Source organism: Artemia franciscana, chromosome 9, assembly GCF_032884065.1.
Source record: "Artemia franciscana chromosome 9, ASM3288406v1, whole genome shotgun sequence".
Classification (NCBI taxonomy): Eukaryota; Metazoa; Arthropoda; class Branchiopoda; order Anostraca; family Artemiidae; genus Artemia; species Artemia franciscana.
Genome location: NC_088871.1, coordinates 4,230,216 through 4,257,763, shown reverse-complemented (window position 1 = coordinate 4,257,763; position 27,548 = coordinate 4,230,216). Strand labels below are relative to the sequence as shown.

The 27,548-nt window shown below is 33.8% G+C and overlaps 1 protein-coding gene across 1 annotated transcript in view; it reads right to left on the bottom strand.

The window, feature by feature from the left end:
* Nucleotides 1-27,548, bottom strand: part of LOC136030909 (atrial natriuretic peptide receptor 1-like) — a 259,668-nt gene that overhangs the window by 128,711 nt on the left and 103,409 nt on the right. Inside the window, exon 10 of the mRNA XM_065710006.1 lies at nt 26,064-26,219. Within this exon, the coding sequence (XP_065566078.1) occupies nt 26,064-26,219 (156 nt within the window). The remainder of the gene's footprint in view (nt 1-26,063; nt 26,220-27,548) is intronic.

The window sequence follows — 27,548 nt, the reverse complement described above, 5'->3', positions numbered from 1 at the left end:
AAAACTTGTTTTTTTTTATTTAATGCCTAAACGAAACGTATTTCTTTGTAAAACAACAAACCACTTAAGTGTAAAGAGCGGGACGTTTAGAAAGGGACAGCCCCTTTCATATATAGAATAATTTCGGTTCGTTTTATGTTTTAGCATCGCTCTTTACTTTCAGTTAAAAAAACTTGTTTTTCTATTTCATTTCTGAATGTTTTTGAATTAATGCAGGTCTTGAATTTGGCTCACCGTTTAAGAATAGTTAAAACGAAATTTGCATACAAATTTTAGTTTTTTTTAACTAATAATAACCTTATAATAACCTAAATTTGATTTTAGTTCCAGTATGTTTAAGAATCACTCCTAAATACTATTTATTACGTATATGAACTCTATTACGTATATGAACGGGATTGCCCCCCCCCCTCAACACCTCACTCTTTACGCTAAAAATTTTTAGTACTTTAAAAAAGCGTCTTGTTGTTCTATTTAAGCGGCCCTTGTGTTTCAGAAGTCATTCTTAGATATTTGGGACAACGTTCGAAGCTTAGCGTAAAGAGCAAGGTGTTGAGGAGGGCATAATCTCCTTCATATACATTATAATTTGAGTTTGTTTTAGTTTTAATGTTGCTCCTTGCTTTCAGTTGAAAAAATCTGATCGTTTTTTAAATAGTACCAGGAAATATGGCTCAACCTCCACAGAAAAACCTCCTTCCCACGGAAATATCCTCTAGACAATTCAAGTCAGGTGAAAATTTCCCCCGGACAATTACTCTTAACCACTCCGCGCGTAAAATTGAGACAAAAAAGAGAAAGCATGACATATAAAAATAATCTTGTATAAAAATTCTGGTAAATTCCTGCTGTGTATAATTTCCCCTCACAATTTCACTCCCTGATAACTTCCCTCCTCATGGAAAATTCCCCCATGGAAAGACACCTCAGCAGAAATTTGCTCCCCCGCCCGAAAATGTTTACATACACCATTTTTGGTCACTTAAAAGGGGACTAGAACTTATAACTTCCATTCGAATGAACCCTCTTCTGGTATTCTAGAGCCACCGGGTCGATACGATCACCCTTGGGGAAAACAAAAAAAAAATAGTAAAAAAAACTAACACGCAACCATGATCTTTTTTCAGGCAAAAAATATAAACTTCCACATTTTTACAGATAGAATCTTGAAACGCGCAATAATCATCGCAATACTATGCGTAAACAATAGGCAAATTTTATAATCTAAGGACCTTTCACCTGGAGCTGTGGGGGGGGGGTCATGTTATACCCAACGGCATATTTATTGAACCTTTCAATTATGATGAACAAAATGGCTATCTCAAAATTTTGATCGGACAATTTTGGGGAAAAGGGGTCAAGGGAGGGGGCCTAGCTACCCTCAAATTTCATGGTCACTTAAAGAGGGAACTAGAACTTGCAGCATCCGTTCCAATGAATCCTCTTCTGATATTCTAGGACCACTGGGTCGATAGGATCAGCCTTGGAGAAAACAGAAAAAAAAATAGTAAAAAAAAATTAACACGCAACCATGATCTTTTTTCAGGCAAAAAAATACAAACTTCCACATTTTTGCAGATAGAGTCTTGAAACCTGTACAGTAGGGTTCTCTGTTACGCTGAACCTGACAGAGTGATTTTCTTTAAGATCACTTGACCTTTAGGGGGTGTTTCCACCTTTTTTGGAAAATCAGAAAAATTTTCTCAGGTTCGTAGCCTTTGATGGGTAAGGCTGAACTTAATAAAACTTATATATTTGAAATCAGCATTCTGATCCTTTTGATATATCTATTGGTATCAAAATTACATTTTATTAGAGTTTCAGTTACTATTTAGCCGGGTTGCTCCTTACTTACTGTTTATTACCACGAACTGTTTGAAAAGTTGCTTAGTGCAGTTTTACATAACGATAGTACAGTCTCCAGAAATTACATGTGATGAATCTCGGGTGTGATGAGCAAAATCTCAGTCACTGGTAAGTTTTACTTTAATCATTCCCCCAAGAAGGACATGTGGGAAAAAAACATGAACATCAAATAAAAAAACTTACACTTTCAAACTACAAAAATCTAACAGAAAATACCAGATTTGCCTTACAAAAATTTCCTTTACCAAAAAATTTGCCTTACCAAAGCAAGACAAAATCCAAAAAGAAAAGAAAAAAAAACGGCAAAATATTGCTTCCATGCAACAAAATTCACCTAAAATTCGAAGTACCGAGGACTGTTAACATGAAATCTGATTGTTTGAAATAGTTAATTGGAAACTTATATAACCATATGTATCTTAAAAAATCAGGAGAAATAAAAAATTTAATTTTCAATGACAAGGATCACCGTATTCAGTTTTTGGTATTAGGGGGTGCCAAATAAAAAAAAAGAAATTTTGAACAAAAATGATTGAATGAATGAATGAGTTCTAAAGCCAAATTTGAAGATAAAAAATCACAAGTGGAGTAATGCAAAGAAAAAAATAAATATAGCAAATGCTAGGAAAAGACAGTAATAAAGTCTTAGAAATTATTAGTTTTCAAGTATGAATATAGCTAAAGTGGGTCCAGGGGGCGAATTAAATAGGTGAAAGAAAATGAAAAAGATAAATCTTAAATTCATTTACTCTGATATACAGAACTTTCAATGATCTAGTTTAAAAATGATTCTTCGCTGGATAGCAGAACATAATATGAGTTGTTTTTTTTTCCAGAAAAGAAACTAGAACTACCTTTCTTATCAGGTTCACCCTTATTAACTTGATACTTATGCAGTGTAGAACTTTATGGTGTTAGCTGTTTTTCTTAGAGAAGAACCCAGTTTCCTTTCTTATCAGTTTCCCTAACTGTTTAACTTCACGCACATCTCTTCAATTTGTCGAAAAACTAATAAGGTTAGGTATGAGGATTAAATAAAAAAAACAAGTTTTTCAACTGAAAGTAAGGAGTGACATCAAAACTTAAAACGCACAGAAATTACTTCGTATATGAAAGAGGCTGCTTCCTCATCAACGCCCCGCTCTTTACGCTAAAGTTTGACTCTTTCTCTCAATTCTTCTTTCTAAAACAGTAAAAAACTTTAGCGTAAAGAGCGGGGCGTTGATGAGGAAGCAGCCTCTTTCATATACGAAGTAATTTCTGTGCGTTTTAAGTTTTGATGTCACTCCTTACTTTCAGTTGAAAAACTTGTTTTTTTTATTTAATTTCTGAACGTTTTTGAATCAATGCATGTTTTGATTTTGGCTCTCCGCAGAGGAATAATCAAAACGAAATTTGCATATTTTTTTTTTTTTGGCTCAATTGCTTTCTCATAATTTTGATCGAATGATTTTGAGAAAAAAAGAGCGGGGGGCGAAGCCTGGTTGCCCCCCGATTTTTTGGTTAATTAAAAAGGCAACTAGAACTTTTAATTTTTTACGAATCTTTTTATTGGTAAAAGATTTACGTAACTTATAAATTAGCTTACGTAAAGAACTTTTGTATTCTCATGTTTTTATTACATATATGAGGGGATTCGCCCCATCGTCAGTACCTCGCTCTTTACACTAAAGCTTAAATTTTATCCCAATTCATTAAGAATGACCCCCTGAATCACAAAAGCCCTAGAATAAGTAGTTGAAATTACCGAAAATACTTTAGCGTAAAGAGCGAGGTATTAGAAGGAGGTGAGCCCCTCATATGGGTAATAATTTCTGTTTGTTTTAAGTTTTATTGCTGTTCCTTACTTCCAGCTGAGAAAGCTTTTTCACTTTTATTTTTTAATTGTTTTTTTTTTAAATAATGCTAGTAAATCCTGCTCTCCCTTCATGGAAATTTTCTTCTCCCATTACAAATTCTCGAAGGAAAGTTCCCCCAGCATATCCCCCTCTTCTCAACCCCTCCCCCAAACCAAAAAAATCCTCCTGAAAACGCCTGTATACTTCCCAATAACCATTACTATATGTAAGCACAGGTCAAAGTTTGTAACTTGTTGCCCCTCCCACGGGGACTGTGGGGGAGTAAGTCGTCCCAAAAGACATAGTTATAAGGTTTTTTGACTACGCTGAACAAAATGGCTATCTCAGAATTTTGATCCGTTGACTTTGGGAAAATAATTAGCGTGGGAGGGGGCCTAGGTGCCCTCCAATTTTTTTGGTCACTTAAAAAGGGCACTAGAACTTTTCATTTCCGTTAGAATGAGCCCTCTTGCAACATTCTAGGACAACTGGGTCGATACGATCACCCCTGGGGAAAAAAAAACAAAAAAACAAAAAAACAAATAAACACGCATCCGTGATCTGCCTTCTGGCAAAAAATGCAAAATTCTACATTTTTGTAGATAGGAGCTCGATACTTCTACAGTAGGGTTCTCTGATACGCTGAATCTGATGGTGTGATTTTCGTTAAGATTCTATGACTTTTAGGGGGCGTTTCCCCCTATTTTCTAAAATAACGCAAATTTTCTCAGGCTCGTAACTTTTGATGGGTAAGACTAAACTTGATGAAACTTATATATTTAAAACCAGCATTAAAATGCGATTCTTTTGATGTAGCTATTGGTATCAAAATTCCATTTTTTAGAGTTTTGGTTACTATTGAGCCGGGTCGCTCCTTACTACAGTTCGTTACCACGAACTGTTTGAAATACACTTCCCAGCCGATCTGATAATTTGAAGCACCCCTAGCGATATTTTATCTGTAGTCTGTTGAAAAACAGGCTACAGGATATCGATAAGTTTTATAAAAAGATTTTTTTTTTTTTTTTTTTTTTTTTTTTTTTACAAATTCCAGTTTGCAAGATAAATTAACATCCTCCTTCAAGGAAAATCAGAATATGATGCACTTATTTTAAAATTTAATAGCAAAATTATAAAATTATACCAATGTGCTTGCTATAATTGACAAATTTCTTACAAAAGAGCTCTGAAGAAAAAGAAATAGCTCGTTTAACTTTTAGTACGATAAACTAAAGTATTTGATCCTTAGTTCTAACGCTACTAAATTTTTCCTCGAAGATAGTAGAGCCAGGTAATCTAAGCTATGGCAAAAAAAATTTGAAATGATTGTTTCCTTGCTTTTCAGTGCCCCACTAGCGACGACAAAAAAAAATAAGAAGAGAAACAAAACGCTAGAGCGTTTTGCAAAAACTGAAGAAGGTGAGGATTGTAATTATCCTGTATAGGTTTCTTACCTTGGAGGTTTCAATGGTTTCAATTCTCATTTCTAATGATTATTTTTCCTAAAAATTTTAAAACGAAGTAAAATTTTGAAAGTATACTTTCGCATGAAAAGTAAAAAAAAAAAAATTATCGGCAACATTGCAGCAGGAAAATAACATTAATAACATGGCTTTATTTAAATTATATTAGCTACACATTTAAAATGGAAACTTTAGAGTTTAAAATTTGAAAATGCAGAAGAAGGATAGAATACTTTTAGGAAAAAAATTGTGAAGTTGCTGATGATGTCTTCGGCAAGAACGTTTGGAAAACAGCTAGGAATATTTATGATATAGCCTTATGTTTAACAGAGAAGAGAAGGGGCTTGTACAAGAATTATTTGAGTGAAAGATCATATGAAAACAAAAGGAATATAAAGAAAGTGGAGAAAGCATAAAAAAATGAACTAAGGAGGTGTGAACTGCAGGTAATGGATAAAATTGCCGAAGATCTGGAAGGTGAAGACAGACAGCATAATCGGAAAAATATTATACCGGCATGTTAATAAAATTGAGAGGCAGTATTAAATCCGGACTTAACTCAGTTAAAGATAGGAACGGGGCCACAATTAGAGATAAGGAAAGAGTTCAAGAGAGATGGGCAGAACATTTTAAGAATGTACTAAACCAAGTTAGAGTTGCAGGAAAAGATATATAGAAAAATGAAAAAGTTTGTGATACCTTGTATGTGAAGAAAGATTTGTTTTGTGGGGAAGAGTGAGCGAAAGTACTGAAAAAAATAAAAAAATAATAAGGCTTCAGGTGGTGATAGTGTGATAAATGAGTTTCTTAAATATGGTGGCTCTAAGGTTGGAAATAAGCTACTGACGATTACGAATATGATTTTTGACGACCAAATTTTTACCCTTAAATTAATAATTGAGAAGTACCTGAGTTATCAAACACCTTTGGTATTCAATTAATTCAATTGGTATTCGATTGTGAGCAAGCGTTCTATTCTGTTGATAGAAGAAAATTAGCGAAAGTCTTATCCTTCTATGGTTATACCCGACAAATTCATTAGAGTGATGAGTGCTTTGTACTAGAATAATACTGCTACAGTTAAGGTAGAAAATGAGGTTAGTAGCTGGTTTCGTATTAAATCAGTTATTAAGCAGGGTCTTCCTCTATCTTCCTTAATTTGGATCATCTTTATGGGCTTGGTCTTTGTCAATGGGAGACCACGGAATCAAATGGGGAGGAAAAACTCTCCTGGACTTAGATTATGCTGAAGATTTAAGTATCCTAGATGAAAGTGTGAGCAAAATGAATGAACTTCTAAAAGTTTTGCGAGTTCAGGGTGCTAGGATAGGTCTGAAAAATAATGTTAAGAAGACTAAATAATTAAGACTAGGAATAATTGAAGATAAAAGGTGACGGTGGGTAACGAAAAGATTGATCAGGTGGACAGCATTATTTACCTTGGTAGTATTATTAGTAAATACTATTAGCAAATACTATCAAGGTAATTGAGTTCCTTTTCGATTTAATTGATTAACAACAGAGTCCTACTGGTCAACTTGCTCTTCTAGTCGAAATTTCTTATTTTGATATCCGACTTCATCAAACAGTCCGTGGTAACGAACTGCAGTAAGGAGCGACTCGGCTCAAAATTGCCAAAACACTAAAAAACGGAATTTCGATACTAATAGGTACATCACAAGAATTGGATTCTTTGCTGATTTTAAATATATAAGTTTCGTTTCATTTAGTCGTACCTATCAAAGTTACGAGCCGGAGAAAATTTGCCTTATTTTGGAAAATAGGTAGAAACATCCCCTAAACATCATAGTATCTTAACGAAAATCACACCATCACATTCAGCGTATCAGAGAACCATACTGTAGAAGTTTCAAGCTCCTATCTATAAAAATGTAGAATTTCGTATTTTTTGCCAGAAGACCGATCACGGGTGCGTTTTTATTTGTTTTGTTTTTTTTTTTCTTTTCCCCGGGGGTGATCGTATCGACCCAGTGATCCTAGAATGTTGAGAAAGGGTTCATTCTAATGGAAAACAAAAGTTCTAGTGCCATTTTTAAGTGACGAAAAGAATTGGAGGGCACATAGGACGCCTCCTACGCTCATTTTTATCCCAAAGTCACCGAATAAAATTTTTTTTTGAGATAGCCATTTTGTTCAGCATAGTCGAAATACCTAATAACTATGCCTTTAAGCGTGATTTACTCTCTCACAGTCCCTGGGGGAGGGGCTGCAAGTTACAAATTTTGACCATCGTTTACATATAGTAATGGTTATTGGGAACTATACAGACGTTTTCAGGGGGATTTTTTTCTGGTTTGGAGAAGGGGGGGTCGAGGATAGTGGGTTAATTGGGATGATCTTACCATGGAGAATTTGAGGGGAAAGAATTTTCATGAAAGGGGCTCAGGATTTTCTAGCATTCTTTAAGAAGAAAACAATGAAAAACCAAATCTGAAAAAGTTTTTTTCAACTGGATGTAAGGAGCAGCATTAAAACATAAAACGAACAGAACCTATTGCGCATATGAGGAAGTTCATCTCATCCTAAATATCTCGGTCTTTACGCTAAAGCATTATTTGTGATTTCAACTATTTATTTTACGACCTTTGTGATTGAGGGTAATATTCGATATACGAATATAAAAGCTCGTTACGTAAGTTAATTCGTAAGTTACATATATCTATTACTAACAAAAACGTTCGCAAAAATTAAAAGTTCTAGCTGCCTTTTTAAGGAACCAAAACATTGAAGGGCAACTGGGCCTCCTCCCCAACCCCTCTTTTCACAAAATTGTCCTACCGAAACTATTTAGCCAAATATGCAAATTTCGTTTTAATTATTCATGTGCAGAGAGCCAAAATCAAAACATGCATTAATTCAAAAACGTTCAGAAATTAAATAAAAAAAAAAGTAGTTTTTTCAACTGAAGGTAAGGAGCGACATTGAAACCTAAAACGATCAGAAATTAATCTGTATATGAAAGGGGCTATTCCCTTCTCAACGCCCCGCTCATTACGCTAAAGTTTTTTATTATTATAAAAAGTGAAGTTGTGAAAAAGGGTCAAACTTTAGCGTAAAGAGCGAGGCATTGAGGAGGGAACATCCCCTTTCATATACAGAGTAACTTCTGTTCGTTTTAAGTTTAATGTCGCTCCTTACTTTCAGTTGAAAAAACTTGTTTTATTTATTTAATAAAATTAAAAAATCATATATATATATATATATATATATATATATATATATATATATATATATATATATATGTATATATATGGTTTTGATTTTGGATCAGCCCCCTGTTTACATCAATAAACATTGATTTTAGCTTCTATTGATTTTTCTAAAAATTCTATAAGATACAAAATATATGTCAGGATAATAAAATGTGAAATCAATAGAAATGTAAACATAAACTCTAAAGAAAAATAAATGTTTTGTATTTTTTAAAATTTATTGTTACTGCATTGCTCTGCTAGATTTATACAGCTCCTTAGGAAATTAAATTGAATCCTTGAATTGCCAAGCAAAAGTCAAAAGAAGTTTCGGGAATGATAAAGGTAATCAAATTCTTTACACTAAATTTAAAAAGATTTTAATCTTTTGAGGCTTTTTCACTATTACGGTATATACCAACAAAATTCAGACAGTAATAGAAAAAATTGAAAAAAAAAACTTCGGTGGTAGCTTTATAAAAACATAAGATAATTTCCAAAAGGATAGTGATTCAGAAATCACTAAAAATATACTGTGAATTTCTATTGAATTGATAAGAATTTTCATATGATTACTGATCCACAAAGATGTGCAAGGATGATATTTTTGATATTCGAATTTGGCACAAAAATCACAAAAAAACGATCCAGAACCTATGCTGATAACATAGTCTATCGGCTTAAAAAATCATAATAGAAAAACGTTCATGATACAACGAGGAAATATTTGAAGAATCCTTGATAAGGATTCCCCAGGGCCACTTATGGCACAGAGGATGTCAAAGCAACATTTCAGTCGCTGGGTCTTTTTTATAATGACAGGTAGCAAGCCTGCCAGCCAGCCTTGGGATAACAAGACTCAAGCCCCTGGCCCAGTATTCCTAAGGAGAGCATCAAAATACTCTGCTAACATAGGATTAAAACATAGGAACATAGGATTAAAACACCAGCCACCCGATTAGGACGGGCTAAGAGATTTTTCATCACCTTTGTAGTGCAGTATCTAGAATTCAAGTAGTGTGAATAAATGAATGAATGGTTTAATTCAATAGCTAAATCTGTAAAAAATAATTTTATATCCAACAAGCAAGATAAAGTACGATAATAAAATAAATCTGAAGAAGACACTCAAGGAAATAAAATAAACAAAAATAGGTAAAATTTTCAAAAAGGCGGAGAATAAGAAAGAAAAGAAAATCAGCGCCTAAAAGTGAAGAGACATTTTGGTAAAGACTATTTATTTTGTCCCTTTATTTATAAAATAAAGTCCTTTTATTCTGCTCTAGTATATGGAAACTGCATACGGCGTCTCTTCAAAAATATATTTAAAATCAGCATTAAAATACAATTCTTTTGATGTAACTATTGGTATCAAAATTCCATTTTTTTTTAGTTCCGGTTACTATTTCCGCTCCTTAATCGAGCTCGTTACCACGAACTCTTTTATACTAAATAATATTAATATTACAACCGAATTAGAAAACACTTGCAATTTATCATATTGGTATCTGTAACAGACTATGAGGATAAACATTTGAATAATAGCTTACATGAATATAAAACAGGAAGAAAAAATAGTTAGCTAGACTTTAATTTCTTCATTGAAACAAAAGTCACACGCGGTCTCTTCGAGTTGAGCACCTCAACCGTCAAATGTCAGCACCTTATGTCTTTAACCACCATTACCAAATTTAGCAACAATCATCAGTTATTAGGTAAAGTTATTAGGTAGGTACAATGCAGTTTTACTTCCTCAAAACCTATACACTTTGCCTGTTACTGTGGCCTCAGAGTCTGTGCCCCCCCCCAAAAAAAAACCCTAGATTTACGAGCACTTCTCATCAAATTATCCAATACTTTTTGCTATTAATCTGCCTTCCCTCAACCCTCCAAAAAGTCATGCATATGCGCCTGTGCTGCACTATTTTGGAAAATGTTCACAACATCAGACTAGTCAAAAATCCATTCACTATTTTTCTTATTTGCAAAATATTTACTACATTTACCACCCTAACAGAAAAATACACCAACACTTGCAAAAATAAAAATTACACGCCTTGAACTAGCTGTCTCTCAGTTTCCTCAAAAACAAAAAGTAACTGGGCATTAATAAGACCCTCTTCTAGTGCAGTGTTTTGTCTTTTTTTTCTTTTTTTTGCATTACTTCGCGCTTGCTCACGATTCTGTTTCGTTTCTATCATCGTTTTTTTCTGTTTTTCGCCGAAAAATTCCAACATAAAAGTTTATAAAAGAAAATAATATAAAAGTCATAAAACGAAAAATAAAGTCATTATATGATTTCAGCTTAAAAGGAACAGCAAATACTATAAATAAATAAATAAAATCTAAAACGAACAGAGATTAAAATGAATCAAATAGCTCGTGGTAACGAACTTTAAGTAAGGAGTGATCCGGCTACATAGTGACTGAAACTCTAAAAAACGGAATTTTGATGCCAATAGATATATCAAAAGAATTGGCTTATTATGTTACCGATTAAAGGCTACGAGCCTGAGAAAATTTGCCTGATTTTCAAAAATTGGGGGAAATAACCCAAAAAAGTACTAGAATCTTAATGAAATTCACACCATCAGATTCAGCGTATCAGAAAGCCCTACTGTAGTGGTTTCAAGCTCCTATCTGCAAGAATCTGAAATTTAAGAAAGATCACGGATGCGTGTTAATTTGTTGTTTTTTTCCAGGGTTATGGTATCAACCAGGCGGTCCTAGAATATCATCAGAGGGCTCATTCAAACGGAAATTAAAATTTCTAGTTGGCATTGGATATAACATGACCCCCCCCCCCCCGAAAGGTCTTTAAGTCATAAATGTTGCCCATCTTTTAACGCATAGTGTTTGTTAGTGCGAAGTATGTATACATTTTCTGGTGGGGACAAATTTTTTATTGTGGATTTTTCGACGGGATTAGGTTCTATGGGGTGAGAAGTTTCCAGGGGGTGAACTTGTCATGGGACATTATACAGCGGGAGAAGTTGCCGAGATTACTATACAAAATTCTTTTTAAATGTCGTACTATTAAAGTTAAAAAAAAACTTTACCATAAGAGCGAGCTACTGAGGAAAGACAACCCCCCTCATATACTTAATATTTTCTGTATATTACTCTGTATATGAATAGGGCTTTTACCCCTGCAGCGGGGAGTTGAGGGGGCAAAGCCTCTTTCATATACAGAATAATTTTTGTTCGTATTAAGTTTTAATGTCACTCCCTACTTTCAGTTAAAAGACTTGTTTTTTCTTTATTTTATAATAACGATAAAGACAGCCTGCACCAATATTTATCTACATTGCTAGTTCATTAGATTAAGTAACTTTTCAGTTTATCTTTTTTTTTTCTTCTCTTTTATGTTTCTTTCTCTTTGGTTTTAGTGTCTTTTATTTTTTATGCGTTACTCTGTAACTGGTATCTATGTGATTTTTATTTTGATTTTTATTGTATTTTTATGTTTTTTTTCTTCGTATTACTCTAAGTATTACACCTTTGTATATTTTGGATCAAAAATAATAATAATAATAATAATAATAATAATAATAATAATAATAATAATGATAATAATAATAATAATAATAATAATAATAATAATAATAATAATAATAATAATAATAGTTTTATTAACTGAATAGATACCAGATGTTAAAAAAAAAGAATTAGAGGAAGCTATACTTACGATTCGACATAGAATCTAAATACACAACAAACCTTAAAATTACAATCATTCATTTTTTTATACCAATGTTTCAATCCCCGAAAAAAATTACACCACCAATTAAGTTTGTAAAGACTGATACAGTTTTTAGTGTAAAAGTCTCAGGGGTCATAATTTTCAAACAAAAAGGAGAAAACACTCTCTTCAAAATTAGAGCTATAGCATAAAGTACGATTCATTACGTGATCATGATCACAAGTTATCATAAGTTACAAGTTGGAGCAAAAAATAACATTATTAATGTTTATTATTAACGTAAAATTAACAGGGATCCCCCTTGTATCCCTGGCAATGGAGCCTTTTGAGGGGAATTAAGTGTATTGCAATTCAATTTTGAATTGTATTTTGTATTGTCTTGCATTTAATAATAAACTTTTCTCTCTCTCTCTATTCATAATAAGTTAAAAAGAACATTTTGTTATTTTTTTTCAAAATGACTTCGTCTGAAAAATCACTTCTTCAAACAGTAAAAACAGATCATGCAGAAGAATGATACAAAGTGTACCTACTATTATTGGCTGGAGACAGAAGCGGTGATCTCAGGGGCGATGCTCTGTTATGCTCACTTAAAGGTTTACAATAAGCGCATTCAATGTTGCAGAAAAATCTTTTCGGTGTGCTCGAAAATAGGTCAAGTATTGGGCTTTTGCCCTTTCTCCTACCATCATCACTCCGAGGAGAGAGCCGTTCAGGGCTCAATCGTCCCTTGGAAACATAAACAGGACTACAGTGAGGTATGTCACTGAGTCCAATGTCACTATCATTCAGGAATATGCTACATCCATCATTCCACGAATTTGATAAGCGTGGTGAAGCATCGCCTGAGGGAGCTGAAGAGTGAAGGCTGTTCAAGGCCATTTCAAAAGCTTCACAAAATTGTAGTGAACAGATACAGCTCACTGAGAGAACTATAGGCCACAAAAAGATTTCCGAAAAGAATGCTGGTTCTCGACAGTTGTACTCAAGCGCCTTGTAGGATAGGGATACTTGCCCTTAAAACCAATGCTAGGGCTAGTGCATTTTGAAGGAAAATAACCAGAATTACAAATACGAACAGGACTAATTACAATATAGTTCGTTGGTAAAAAATTGATCATAAAGGAATGGTAGAATAACTACAGCCATAATTTCAGGTTAGAATAAAAGGGTAGCATGAATAAACATGGGAGGAACAATTAAACTCGTTTTGGGAGGAACAAATTAAAGGAGAAACAAAAAAAATTCATCTAATTTATCAAAATTGAAGACATTTATTTCGAATTTGCGAACATTACTCTAGTCGCGTGCCCAGACTTTACTTCGATGCTATTCACCGGCTATGAGACTTATCATGAATGACAATGTGTTTTACACCATCCGCTCCACACAAGATTTGAAATTATAGAAAACACTAAATAACATCAAGCTCATTTTCTTCTCTTCAATGCTTCATTAAAATGGAACAGATGGGAAGCGAAACATAATATTACATGCAAGGTAAAAAAAAGACACAACAAAAAAAAATTCCATGGCCTCATTTTGTGAAGCGACCTTAATTCGTTCACTAATCAGCCCTATCTAATAGAGCATAGTGGAGATAATAAATGTGAACATAATTAAACCTCAATTATAGCTTGATTGAGATTCGTATTTTATTTTTTATACTGCAAAGGTACAGGCTCACTCAAGAAGAAACTGAGGGTGGTTTCTTTCATTTTGGGGATTTTTCATTGAAAAATACTTTTTTTGGTATCTTCATTGAAAAAAGGTGAAAGAAAAAACAAAAATACCATTTTTAGATCATGAAAGGGATACCCCCCCCCCAACTTTGTGAATCAGTGCCAGTGCTTTTGTCTCAAAATTGCTTCCTTTATCTAAGATTTGGTCAAATTTCCTTCGAAAACTATCACAATATTGAATTAACATACCTAATCCAAGAACTGTGGTCGTCTAATCTACGAACCATTCATGAAAGTAACAACATATATAAATTACAAAAAACAGACGAAATATTATGGGAATCAATATCGGAAAAGAGCAGAGATATGCAGATAGGCACACTGGCAGATCTAGTGGGCCGGGGGGCTGGCCCCCACAATATTTTTCTGGTGTCCTCTTTCCCTGTTTTTTTTTTAATCTTCACTCTTTTTTTAGAATAAATTTGTTAATTTGGTCAATTATTGTTACCTTTGTCACATTGCTCCCCCGTCAAGATTTTTCTCTAAATTGGCCCCTGGCTAGGCAACAACAAACCTTCCTTCTCATAATAAAATTGCAAAAATGAATCTGATTTTTTCTTCTTCTCTTTTTATTTGAATTTTTTCATTAGTCAGCTCAATAGCTTTGACTTAGTAAATACTAACGTGTCTCCCATGTACTATTTACTACGTTTATAATAATTTCACGGCATCGTGTTAAACGAATGATAGCAGAAACTTATTTAAAGGCTTATTTAATTGCAAATAAAAAGTTGTCGCATTCTTTAAAGGTTGAAACCAATCAGAGGGCACCCCTGTGCAGGCACCCTTATTGCTCTTCATGGCATCAGAAAGAAACTGCAAGATAGCTATTTGAATCAAAACGGGTGGAATGTTAAAGCAATGTGCCTCTAGGGTTGACATGAGTCATGTAGTGCATAGGGCAAGTGCCTTGTTTACTCAAGATACCTATGTAAAACAGAGACTTCATAGCTACATTTAAGAAAAAGGAAGGTCTCTTGCACCTCATTGAACTCATAGTAATACAATGTCTCTAGCCTGCATGATTTAAGGGCCCAAAGTAAGAAACTACATCCCACATAAACCCAAACTCTAATCCCCTTTGATCAATTTCGTTTGCACTCAATTTCAGACTCTCTTTGGTTAGTGGTGCATACGATCCATCTCCTGCTCCTTTTGGTCAGCAGTACGCTGGTCTCTCATCCTCTTTACTCGAAAGTGCTTGGCTAAGTCTAATGCCTTTGGTCAAAAGCATTTATAACACAGTGAAAGACTTTAATCCATCAAAAAAAAAGACACAAAAATGAAAGAACACAAAATCTACCAGGACAATGATCCTTATATTCAGTTCTAATGAGCTTGTATTTAAGTTTTTCTGTTTTAGTGTTTTGATTCTATTGTAGGCTACCTATTGTAGTTGGAAGTATATATTCCTATCCTGTGATGTTGTTTTTTTTATTGTTGATTTTATTTATTTTTTTATTGCTTGCTTTTTTAATTTTTTTATGATTGTTTTCCACTAATACTGTGCAGCTTGTTGTATTTTTTTGAAGTTTTGTGGATCACAGGTAATAAAATAATAATAAAAGATTGGCTAACTTTAAATGGTTCCACCTTCAGCCCTATTTTTCAACACTATGAAACGGCCCCACCTAATCAACAGTGATGACTTTTTGTTCTAAGTTGCAGTAAGACAATCCAAAATCCAAACGAACAAAGTCTAAATAATTGTTCTTCCTAATGGTTACAAATCTGACTTTAATTTATGTATGTAGACTTCCAAAATCAAATTACATTAAGTACGATATGGCATAACTACTGTTTCGTTTTCACCAAAGATATAATCTAAGGGTAACTTATATTATTTATTATGAATCTGAGGTTGATATCGTAATACAGTCAAATATTAAAATTCCATTAAGCAAATATTTGACAAATAATGTTTGTTTTTGCCTGAAATTGGCATTCACAGATTTCTCAGGTCGTTTATTTCAAATAGGAGGCATTTAAAACAGAATAGAATCCTAAAATCAAAGCTAGTTAAGTACATAGCTTGGAAATATTTTGATTCCGACCAAAGTAGTTGTGTACTACTGTAATCCAGCAGTTCCAAACCTTGACAGTTCCAAAGAGACACCTCAGCATATAATGCTGTATTCTGATTAATTTTCTGTTTAAGAACCTGTTATTTGGCCGGTTAGTTTTTGCTCTATTTGCAAACTCATAAATGTTTCATTGTGTATAAATTTGTATTCTCTTTTTTTCTGTAAAATTTATGACCCATGGATTTAACATGAGCCTAATTTAAAAGATTATTGGACAAAAAATACAAGTGATTGAAACTTCGACTGCACATTAAAATTTTGCACAAAATTATTATTGCAATCAAACATTACAGTTTTTTTAAAAATAAAAAATGTATTGTCAATATTCTCCCAATTAAAACCGAATCAAGTATGCCAAGTAAAAAACGAACAGAAACTAACTAAAATAAAATCTGTTAAAAAATTTGATTAGAGAAAAATAAAGAGCGATATTGAAACCTGACAGAAGAAACTGTCATGTAAGGTTTAAGGGTGGGAAGGTAAAAAATTACAAGCATGAGCATTCTTTTAAATTCGTAAAAGTATAATAGCCCTCATAAATGTTATTATTTAAAAAATTATTGTAAACTTAACTGCATAATAAAAAAAAAAACACTGTTAAAAATACCTCATTCTAAGTAAAGTGTTATTGACAGTCTAGCCCTAAAGCCAGGTTGATGGGGGGGGGGCTGTCCAACTCTTATTTGACATGTCTTAGATGTTATTTACTCAATCACAGTAATGTATGTTGATTTTGAATCTGACCTGTAGCATGATATTTGTGTTATTTTCAGGTTTAATATCATTCTTTGCTTTCCTCCAAGAAACCATTTTTGAGTTACTTTTGAAATCAAAAACTTTCTTTTGTACTTACGGGTTTTTAAGGATGAAAGTGGGCCTCTCCTATCCAATAAGTCTCATTACAAAGAGTTAGTTAAGCCTGACAAACAGTCTGTTTCAGTTTATTTTTCTGTTATGTATCATATTAGCATTATGAAAAGCAAATTATCTTTAATGGATCCTTGTACCAAAACAACTTAACCTACATCCTTGTAAGTGCATAATGTTATTTTTGAAAATATCCTGTAGGCTTTTATTCAAACATGTTGGATGACAGAGGATCCCAGTTCAGTAGCTTATGTAAATTGCCTTTGTGTTATTATCTTCAAAATAACTTTGAACTACATTTCGCAAGATCTTCTTCAAAATAGCTTTGAGCTCCATGTTATAAGATAACACAAATTTTCAGTAATAACTACAAAGGAATAGGTAAAAGGAAGATAAAATAAATTTTAAACAAAAACAATATTTATAAATTTTAAACAACCATCATAGAGACTCTAAAATATTGTTGTTTTATGTTGATTCTAATTATATTAAATTTAAAAGTTTAATTTTACCTATCAAAAGTTACGAGCCTTAGAAAATTTCAATGATTTTCGAAAAATGTGTTACATCCCCAATGATTCAAGCAATCTTATTGAAAATCACACCATTATTCATCACTCGCATTACCACCATTATTCAGCTTATCAGAGAGGCCTATTGTAGAGGCTTCAAGCTCCCCACAAAAAAGCAGAAATTTGAATCTCTTGCCATAAGAAAGATCACAAAAGCGTTTTTTTTTCAGGGGCTACTGTAATCAAACCGAAGGTGCTGGAAGATCGGGACGGGGATCAATTGAACTGAAGTCAAGCGTTCTAGTGCCCTCTATATGTGACCAAAAACACTGGAGGTCAATCAGCCCCCTTCCCATGCCTCTGACTCAACCAAAGACATCTGTTAAGTCTTGGGACAGCCATTTGATTATTATAGTTGAAAGATCCAAAAAATGTGCCTTTGGAATTTGACATGACTCCAATAGTCCTTGGGGAAAGGGTTCCAAGTTGAGAATTTTGCCCATTGTTCATATATGGTGCTTGTTATTGGGAAATTTACGTTAGGCAAAAGCTTTACGGGAGTAAGGGGGATTTTTGAAGGAGAATCACAAAATCACCCTCCCAGGAAGTTCGTGTTTCTCTTAAGTGTTTCTATAAGATATCCTCCCAAATCAATCTAGGACACCCTGCTGTTTAGGCCTAGACGGTTGGCCAAAAAAGGTCAATATTCGCCAATATGTCATCCTTCATCTGCAGAACGTGCCCTAGCCATCTCAACCTTGGGAGCACCCATGCTCCAGAACCATATTTGCTCACTGTCATCAGTGTAGCATCCTATGTTCCGATATTAGTTCGCAGACTAATCTTCCTATTCTTCGAAACTTTTTCAACAGTGAAAAACAGCCTGAGCCTTGGTTATTCTACTTTTAAAATCTTCACTGCTACCACCGTCTTTACTAATAATTAAATAAAAAAAAACTAGTTTTTTTAACTGAAAGTAAGGAGCGACATTAAAACTTAAAACGAACAGAAATTACTCCTTTTATGAAATGGGTTGTCCGCTCCGCAGTCCCTCGCTATTTACGCTAAAGTTTGACTCTTTGCCACAATTCTACTTTTTAAAACAATTAAAAACTTTAGCGTAAAGAGCGTGGGACTGCGGAGGGGACAACCCATTTCATATACGGAGTAATTTCTGTTCGTTTTAAGTTTTAATGTCGCTCCTTACTTTCAGTTAAAAAAACTAGTTTTTTTTTATTTAATTTCTGAACGTTTTTGAATTAATGCATGTTTGATTTTGGCTCTCCGCACATAAATTATCGAAATGAAATTAGTATATTAATTTTTTTTTTGGCTAAATGGCTTTCTCTTAGTTTTGATCAGACGATTTTGAGAAATAAGGGGTGGGGAAGGAGGCCTAGCTGCCCTCCAATTTTTCGGTTACTTAAAAAGGCTACTAGAACTTTTAATATTCAACGAACGTTTTTATTAGTAAAAAATATACGTAACTTAAGAATTATCTTACGTAACAAACTTTTATATTCTTATATTTTTATTATGTGTACGAGGAGGTTTGTGCCCTCGTTAATACCTCGCTCTTTACACTAAATCGTAAGTTTTGTCCCAATTCTTTAAGAATGACCCCTGAATCAAAAAGGCCGTAGAATAAATAGTTGAAATCACTAAAAATATTTTAGCATAAAGAGCGAGGTATTTATCTCCTCCTAAATACCTCGCTCTTTATGCTAAAGTATTTTTATAACCCCTCATATGCGTAATAATCTCTGTTCGTTTTAAATTTCAATGCTATTCCTTACTTTCATTTGAAAAAACGTTTTCATGTTTATTTTTTTATTGTTTTTTTTATAGTAATGCTAAAAAATCCTGCGCCCTTTTCATTGAATTTTTCTTCCCCCATGACATATTCCTCAAAAAAAGATCCTCCCACAAAGCCCTCTCCCATCAACCCCACCCCCCAAACCAAAAAATCCCCATGAAAACGTCTGTACACTTCCCAATAACCATTACTATATGTAAACACTGGTCAAAGTTTGTAACTTGCAGCCCCTCCCTCAGGGATTGTGGGGGAGTAAGTCATTCCCAAAGACATAGTTATTATGGTTTTCGACTATGCTGAACAAAATGGCTATCTTAAAATTTTAATCTGTTGACTTTTGGAAAAAAATGAGCATGGGAGGGGGCCTATTTGCCCTCCAATTTTTTTGGTCACTTAAAAAGGGCACTAGAACTTTTCATTTCCGTTAGAATGAGCCCTCTCGCGACATTCTAGGACCACTTGGTCGATAAGATGACCCCTGGAAAAAAAAACAAAAAAAAACAAACAAACAAATAAACACGCACCCGTGATTTGTCTTCTGGCAAAAAATACAAAATTCCACATTTTTTAGATAGGAGGTTGAAATTTTTGCTATAGAGTTCTCTGATATACCGAATGCAATAGTGTGATTTTCGTTAAGATTCTATGACTTTTAGGGGATGTTTCCCCCTTTTTTCCAAAATAGGGCAAATTTTCTCAGGCTCGTAACTTTTGATGACAAAGACTAAATTAATTGAATTTAGAATCAGGGTAAGAATCAGCGTAAAAAATCGATTCTTTTGATGTATCTTTTAGCATCAAAATTTCGTTTTTTAGAGTTTCGTTTACTATTGAGCCGGGTCGCCCCTTACTACAGTTCCTTACCACAAACTGTTTGAAAAGAAAATAATTCGGTATTTCGGGGCTTCTGACATTATTACTCCTTTGCGGAAGTTAGGCTCAAAATTGAAAAAGGATTATATTTTTTCTCTGGGCCCCTTCCACCTCTTAGTTCGTTTATTTTCCCGTTAGTTTTCACCTGTTTTCGCTTTATAGTTGTGTTATCTCTTAGCAGTTCTTTCGTTAGTTGAGTTATGGTTGTGGTATATATGTTTTATCGCTCGTATAGTTGTGTTATTTTCAAATTATACTCCATAATAGAGAGGCTCCGAACACCCAGCATTGTATATTAAGCTCTTAATTTGACGTTTTTTTCTAACGTGACCAGATTCGTCCTGCGCCCTTTTCATTGGATTTTTTTCCCCCATGGCATATTTCTCCAAGGAAAGATCCTCCCACATAGCCCCCTCCCTCAACCCTACCCCCAAAACCAAAAAATCCCCCTGAAAACGTCTGTACACTTCCCAATAACCATTATTATATGTAAACACTGGTTGAAGTTTGTAACTTGCAACCCCTCCCCCAGGGACTGTGGGGGAGTAAGTCATCCCCAAAAACATAGTTATTATGATTTTCGACTATTCTAAACAAAATGGCTATCTCAAATTTTGATCCGTTGACTTTGGGAAAAAAATGAGCGTGGGAGGGGGCCTAGATGCCCTCCAATTTTTTTGGTCACTTAAAAAGGGCACTAGAACTTTTCATTTCCGTTAGAATGAGCCCTCTTGCGACATTCTAGGACCACTTGGTCGATACGATGACCCCTGGGGAAAAAACAAAAAACAAAAAAAAACAAACAAATAAACACGCACCCGTGATTTGTCTTCTGCCAAAAAATGCAAAATTCCACATTTTTGTAGATAGGAGCTTGAAACTTCTACAGTAGGGTTCTCTAATACGCTGAATCTGATGGTGTCATTTTCGTTAAGATCCTACGACTTTTAAGGGGTGTTTCCCCCTATTTTCCTAAATAAGGCAAATTTTCTCAGGCTCGTAACTTTTGATGGCTAAGACTAAACCTGATGAAACTTATATATTTAAAATCAGCATTAAAATGCAATTCTTTTGATGTAGCTATTGATATCAAAATTCAATTTTTTAGAGTTTTGGTTACTATTGAGCCGGATCGCTCCTTACTACAGTTCGTTACCACGAACTGTTTGATACTACCAAGGTAAGTGAAAGTGTCCATTTGATCAATCTGTTCGTTACCCAACGTCACCTTTTCATATTAACTTATTACTAGTCTTAGAAACTTAGTCTTATTAGCATTAATTATTCAACTTATTCTTGCACCATGAACTCGCAAAATCTCTAAAGGTCTATTCATTTTGCTCAAACTTTCATCTAGGATGCCTAGATCATCAGCATAATCAAAGTCCAGGAAAGTCATTCTTCCCCATTTGATTCTACATTCTCCCATTGCTTTTTCTGTGCTCCTTAAGACAAAGTCCATCAAAATAACCCATAAAAAGGGGGGTAGAACACAACCCTGCTTAACTCCTAATTTAATATGAGACCAGCTGCTAACTTCACTTCCTTCTTGAACGCAACAGTGTTATTCTCATACACAGCACTAATCACTTTAATGTATTTGTCTGGTATACCACACAAGGACAAGACCTTCAATATTTAATTATTTCATAATATTTCTTGTGATTACTTAATGTCAGCTTATTCGTCGTTATTATTTCTTGCTTCATTCCTTTGCATTACAAGATATCTTGATATATAATGACACAAATGGGGATGGTAATAAACCAGTTGACTAATTGTCAACACACCTGATAGTTTCCTTCGAATTTCTTAAGTAGCTTATATAATGTGATATATTCAATGCAAGAGCCGCATGTTCATAGTTACCAAAAACGACAAAAAAATGAAGTATTTACGATAAAACAGCAAAGTAACAATTACACTTATTTTACGTACATGTTATTATAATATTTACATATTATTCTAGTTTTTAAATCCTTGTTTCTGGGTGTCATTAAAGGTTTCTGATATATCTCCTTGGCTAAGCTTGCTATAAAGCAATATAAAATGGAACTGTGTTTTTCTGTATGAATAAAAATTTAAAATTTCCTCGGAAGAAAGTGCATAATCTAAGTTTTAAAACATAGTGAACAATGCAAGAAGTTGGTAGGTAGGTCATTAAAGTCTGAGAAGCATTTATATAATTAATGGAATTGACCAATCTTAGAGAAACGTCTCTTTAGGTGAAAGGTTTAAAGCTAAGTTTTTGCTTATCAGATTGTATTACTTGAGACAAAGAGATGATATAAATTTAGAATAGAGGTTTTTCCGTCACCAATTTCTTTCCTGATTTTGAAAAGCTTTATTTTTAACAAATTCTCATCGCAGAATAGAGGAGTTTGAACTGCTATTGCATAATGGTGTTAGGTAAAAGTTTTATTTTTATTATTTCAGCTTTTCAGAACAAAAAACTATTATAATAAAATTGGCAAAGCCGGTATAAATGACACTAGTCTTAGAAAGAACGTCAAAAATGGAGGAATATCTAAGGGGAACTGTAAAACTTACGAGGGGTGTAAACAAAAAAAAAACGCAATATTAACAATCATGTCAATGAGAATATTTTTGTGTTATAGGAAGAAACTGTAAAAAAAAAAATATGAGATTTTGGTTTTAGAGACCCAGGAATTATAGGCCATCACTACCTCCCTACCTGGGTTATATTTCTGACAGACACATTGTATAATAATAATTTATTTTTGACCCGCTACAAAAAATCAAAGCGGAGTATGAATAAAAGAACAAAACAAACATTACACGAAACAGAAAAAACAAGAAACTAAAGCAAACGAGTAAGGCCTCTGTGAGGCACAAACGAGTACGTTTTTCTCCATGAAGAAAAACGGTCCGTCTGGTCTTTTAAGCTTGAAAAACAGACAAATAGTACCCAACTATTATCACACTTAGTTTCCAGAAAAGGCTACCAAAAATAGAGAGATTTAGATACTATTTTTCAGTCATATACAGTAAGAAAGACAAAGGTCATAAGAGATATCTGACGTTTAATAATTTACTAATAAGCACTTTAGTCGGCCTTTCCATTTATTTATTTTACTTATACAAGTTGCCTACGTTAGCTATATAAATAAATAAAAACACAATTGCTATAAGGCTATAGCTATTGCAATAATAGTCCATTCTTCAAGTTTCATGTTCCTCTTATCTATTCAATACAAATAGCACACCAATTAGCTTTGCTGGTGTCATAAGTTTGTAAAAAAAAAATCCTAAAATAATTGCAATTTGCAGATCTAATCATAAATTGCTGCCACAGTACATATAATATTTAACAATTATACATAGGTAACTGAATTTCAAAAAAAAAAAAAATCTCAAAACTGCAGATATTTCTTAATGATAAGTTTAAATAATGTGCCGGTCAGTATTTCCCAAATATTCTTTTGAAAAGCAGAACATCTAGCAGAATCATCAGCTGTAAGTCTTGGGGGATGCCTTCAATGCATTTGACCATTTGACAAATGGATAAAACACGTTGATTGTTCTAGCGGTATTTAACAAATTTCTCCAGGTTTTACTAATTTACTGTTGCATTACAAAGAATATTTAGATCGTGACACGTACATACAATACATTTCCTGATCTCAATTGCTGCTACAAATAATATTTCTTACAAGAACTACTGCACCTGCTGCACAAAATCATCCGAGACCAACATAGCTGCGTACGCTCGTCCTCTACCCAATTATCAATTAATTAGACGTTATTACCAATACTAGTGACAAAATTCACTAAGAACTACCCCCGATCTCCATTAAAAACAACTCTCCCTCAAATCAAACTGCAGCTAGACAATCTTGAATACCCTGAATTTATGTTTGCACAAGATCATATTCTGAAATCCAGCAACCAACGGGATCTATGAAATCAAAAATAAAATCAAGTACAGCTCACCGTTTTTATTTGAAAATTGCATGCGTATTTACAACGTTTCGAACCCTTTTCTTCAGAAAGCATACCTTACCAGCCAACGCTGGGCTTGAAAATAGATTTCAGACAGAGTTAGGCATCTTCTGCCGGTCAATTTATTATTTGTTAGAAATGTTCCAAAGCAGCGTATTCAACATTTATATGTAATTTTATCACTCGTCATGAACTCCTAACCTGATGCAACAGGAGAAGAGTGAGAAACAAGGAAAAACTGAAAACAAACAACAATAATTACAGAAAAGTCCTTAGACAACATGACCAGTTTACCAAGAGACATTGAGATAAGTACCTTGAAAGTGGATCCACTTTTAGTTCACCTCATTTCTTCTTTAGACAGCAGCGAAGGGGTTTGTAACTCCACACGATGCGTTTAAATATAGAGTCGTACCTTGAAACTGGGGATATTTGAAGTAAATATTGCAGCAAAACAGATCTGGCTTTGTGTTGCTTTGGCTTTAAGGTAGCTTTGTGCTAAATAAATTCATAATAGCGTACGATTTTAAGTCTTTCGCATACTTTCTCAAACCTGATAAAGGGTAACTTACACGCGGGAATAAGTGCTTTAGAGGCTTAGAGTGAGCAAAGTCAAGCAAAAAGCAAAATTTTTCATAGAATTTCATCTTTAGATAAAAAACGTACTATCTTCTATTTGGTGGTGTTCAATTACATTGGTATATTTCATTTTTTCCAAATTTCTTAGTTTGCCTAGCTAGTTTTCTATTCTTCAGACAATGAAAATCTGAATTTTCAAAATTCTCGGGATAAAACAACAACGTAAAAGAAAAACTTAAACAATCAAATACTTTAGTCAATGGTGCCCTGTATAATAAGGGAAAGGTAGTCTCCCCCAATGTGTTTGGATAGGTGGACCAATAAACTGAGACTATGAGATTTGTTGGAGATTCTCCATAATTTTACGAAAATCTTTAACATCAGCTGGTAAATGATACCGTCAAGAAATAATAAGACATTGTATCTATTTTTGTAGAAAAGGCCAGGCAATAGATAAAGCTTATTACAACTCACTTGTCTTCCAAAAATACTTGTTAGTGCAACTTCTGAAACTGGAGCCTCAAAAATATTACTGGCAACTTATAGAAATTATGCAATCTATGGAATAAAAGTTTTGCATATTCCATAGCATAGTCTTACGCTGGGATTTCTAAATATATACCACAAGGTACTAAGTCGTTGAACATGATGTAACATTGACATGTGTAACCTTGATTCAATATACAGTACAACATTTGTAAGTTAAATCTATGTTTCGATGATTCTAATTTAAGGTGACTAGTCACCTAAATATACGACTAACAATCTTTTCTAATCATCTGAATAGGGGTATTAATTTCAGGACAAGGGTAGTTTGACATCCACCCAGATTTTAAGACACCTTTTCTTTGGGGAGGGGGTATTTTCATTCGAATGTGCCTTTTCATGGTATTTCTTATTGAAAAATTGAAAGAAACAACACAATTTCCAACCCTCCTAGACTTTGAAAAAAACTTTGACCTCCACCTATATTTTCGTGAATTCGTAACATTGCATCTGAGAATATTTTACAGTCGTTGTTGGTCACCTGGTTTAAAAAAAAAATAATTAATCAGTCACCGTTTTTGGCACATAGTGAAGAGTATATTTTAGAAGAAAAACTGATAAACAATTTCCCCCAAAGATAAATTGGAAAGACTTTGTATCCTAAGCCCTAGCCACAAAATCTTTCAACTCCCCTCCCCTTCCCATTTTTTAAAAACCTTATTTTCCTTAAAAAAAACATTTAAAAGCCCTCCTTCCCCTAAACCAGCTAATGTATTTGTATCTACTTTCGTTATATGCAGCTTTGTTTAGAAATAGAACATATAAATCGCAAAATACTATATAACAATTATCAATTAGGGCACTTTTTGATGTTTTGAAGATTCAGCTTGTTCTGTTCTTTTCAGTCCCCATTACATCTCTACATAAACTTGCATGGTTACGAAAAGCTATAATTTTATCTCCTAGTTACTTTCTATTGATTTTTTTGGCTCAGTAGTATTTCTTGCATAAAACAAGCGCATATGCAGAAGAAGAAAATTTTTATGTGGGGCATATTACCTTGTGGAGAATATTGTTTTCCTTCCAAAAAGAAAACACCTCGACGAAGTAGTATCTCATGAACAATGATCGCAAATGAATAAACATCGCCCTTCTGCGTCCCTTCCGGCGGGGGTTTGGTCAATCGTAACAATTCTGGTGCTGTCCAAAGCTTTTCTGTAAAATAAGGGAATACATCAAGTAAGAAACTGTTTCAAGCATGAATACTTCCGAATGATCCAGCGGAAATAATCTTTCCCCCTTGCCTAGTTTCAAGAAAATGCTTTAAAAAAAAACTTTATTTTAAAAATCATCCCGTTGAAAGCCTGAAGTATTTCATTGTAAACGCCACAAATCCATAGCATTGCTACTAAACAATGCCCTTGTATATATTTATTTCTTTATGGTATAAAAGATACCTTGTGTTTTACGGTGAAGTCTAAACCAAAAATTTACATCAAAAATCACAAATTTTGTTTGTAGTTGTACATATACTTTGGGCTCAATGACCGGATATGCATCGTTGATGGCTAGTTTATATGATGGCCATATGATGGCTATATTATATAAAGACCATATTATAAACCGTATTTATTTCCTTGCAGTATAAAAAACATCCTGTGTTTATATTTCAAGTTATTCGACTAATCTCGTTGATATAGCACAATATTTTTCGGAGGTTAAGGAAGCACGGGTATCATCAGTATCAAACCCTTTCCCGCTGATTTCCAAATCAAAAATGAAGTGAATTAAAAAAAAAGGTAAAGAAAAGATTTCACTTTCAGTCGCACACTTAGAGTTACTTATATTAATGCGATGAAATTATTATTAAATAACTGCGTCTTGTTAACTCTACTTAAAAAATTGAAAATGACAGTTACGACACCGAAGAGCGTACCATAAAAGCTTTAAGAAGTCATAATATGAAAGCACAAGTGTGAAACATCAGTCTTACTATTTTTGAAGGGAAAAAGTATGTTTGCCATCTAGAAGCTCTCATTTCGGCCATCACACTGACATCTACACTTTTATGAATTTGCACTGTGCTATGCTACTTTTGGTACTTGTGCAATAAAAGCTTTTTCCACTTCATTAGTTTCAGCTGCTATGAAAACTGCTATCCTTTAAAATAGTATCACTAGTTGTTTTTTCTTAATAAAGATGAGAGACATATCACAGCGTAGGAAATTCAACTTTTCTCATAATTAAAAGCGTTATTTACAAAAAAAAATCGATAAATAAAACATCAGCTAACAAAATAAAAGTAAATGCAGTCATACAAGGTAAAAGTCCCTACCGGCGGTGCTTATTTATGTTTCAAGACCCTTCAGCCAGAAAGTGCAAGGGGGGTTGAGGGCCAACCATCCAAGCTTTCAGATACCATTCCTATTTACCTTCCAGATTCCTCGAGGTACCCATCTAGAGCTGGTTCGACTCTATATGAGCTTACAGATTCAAGCCACTTAGCCCCGGTAGAAACCAAATAACCAGCGACACCAAGATTCC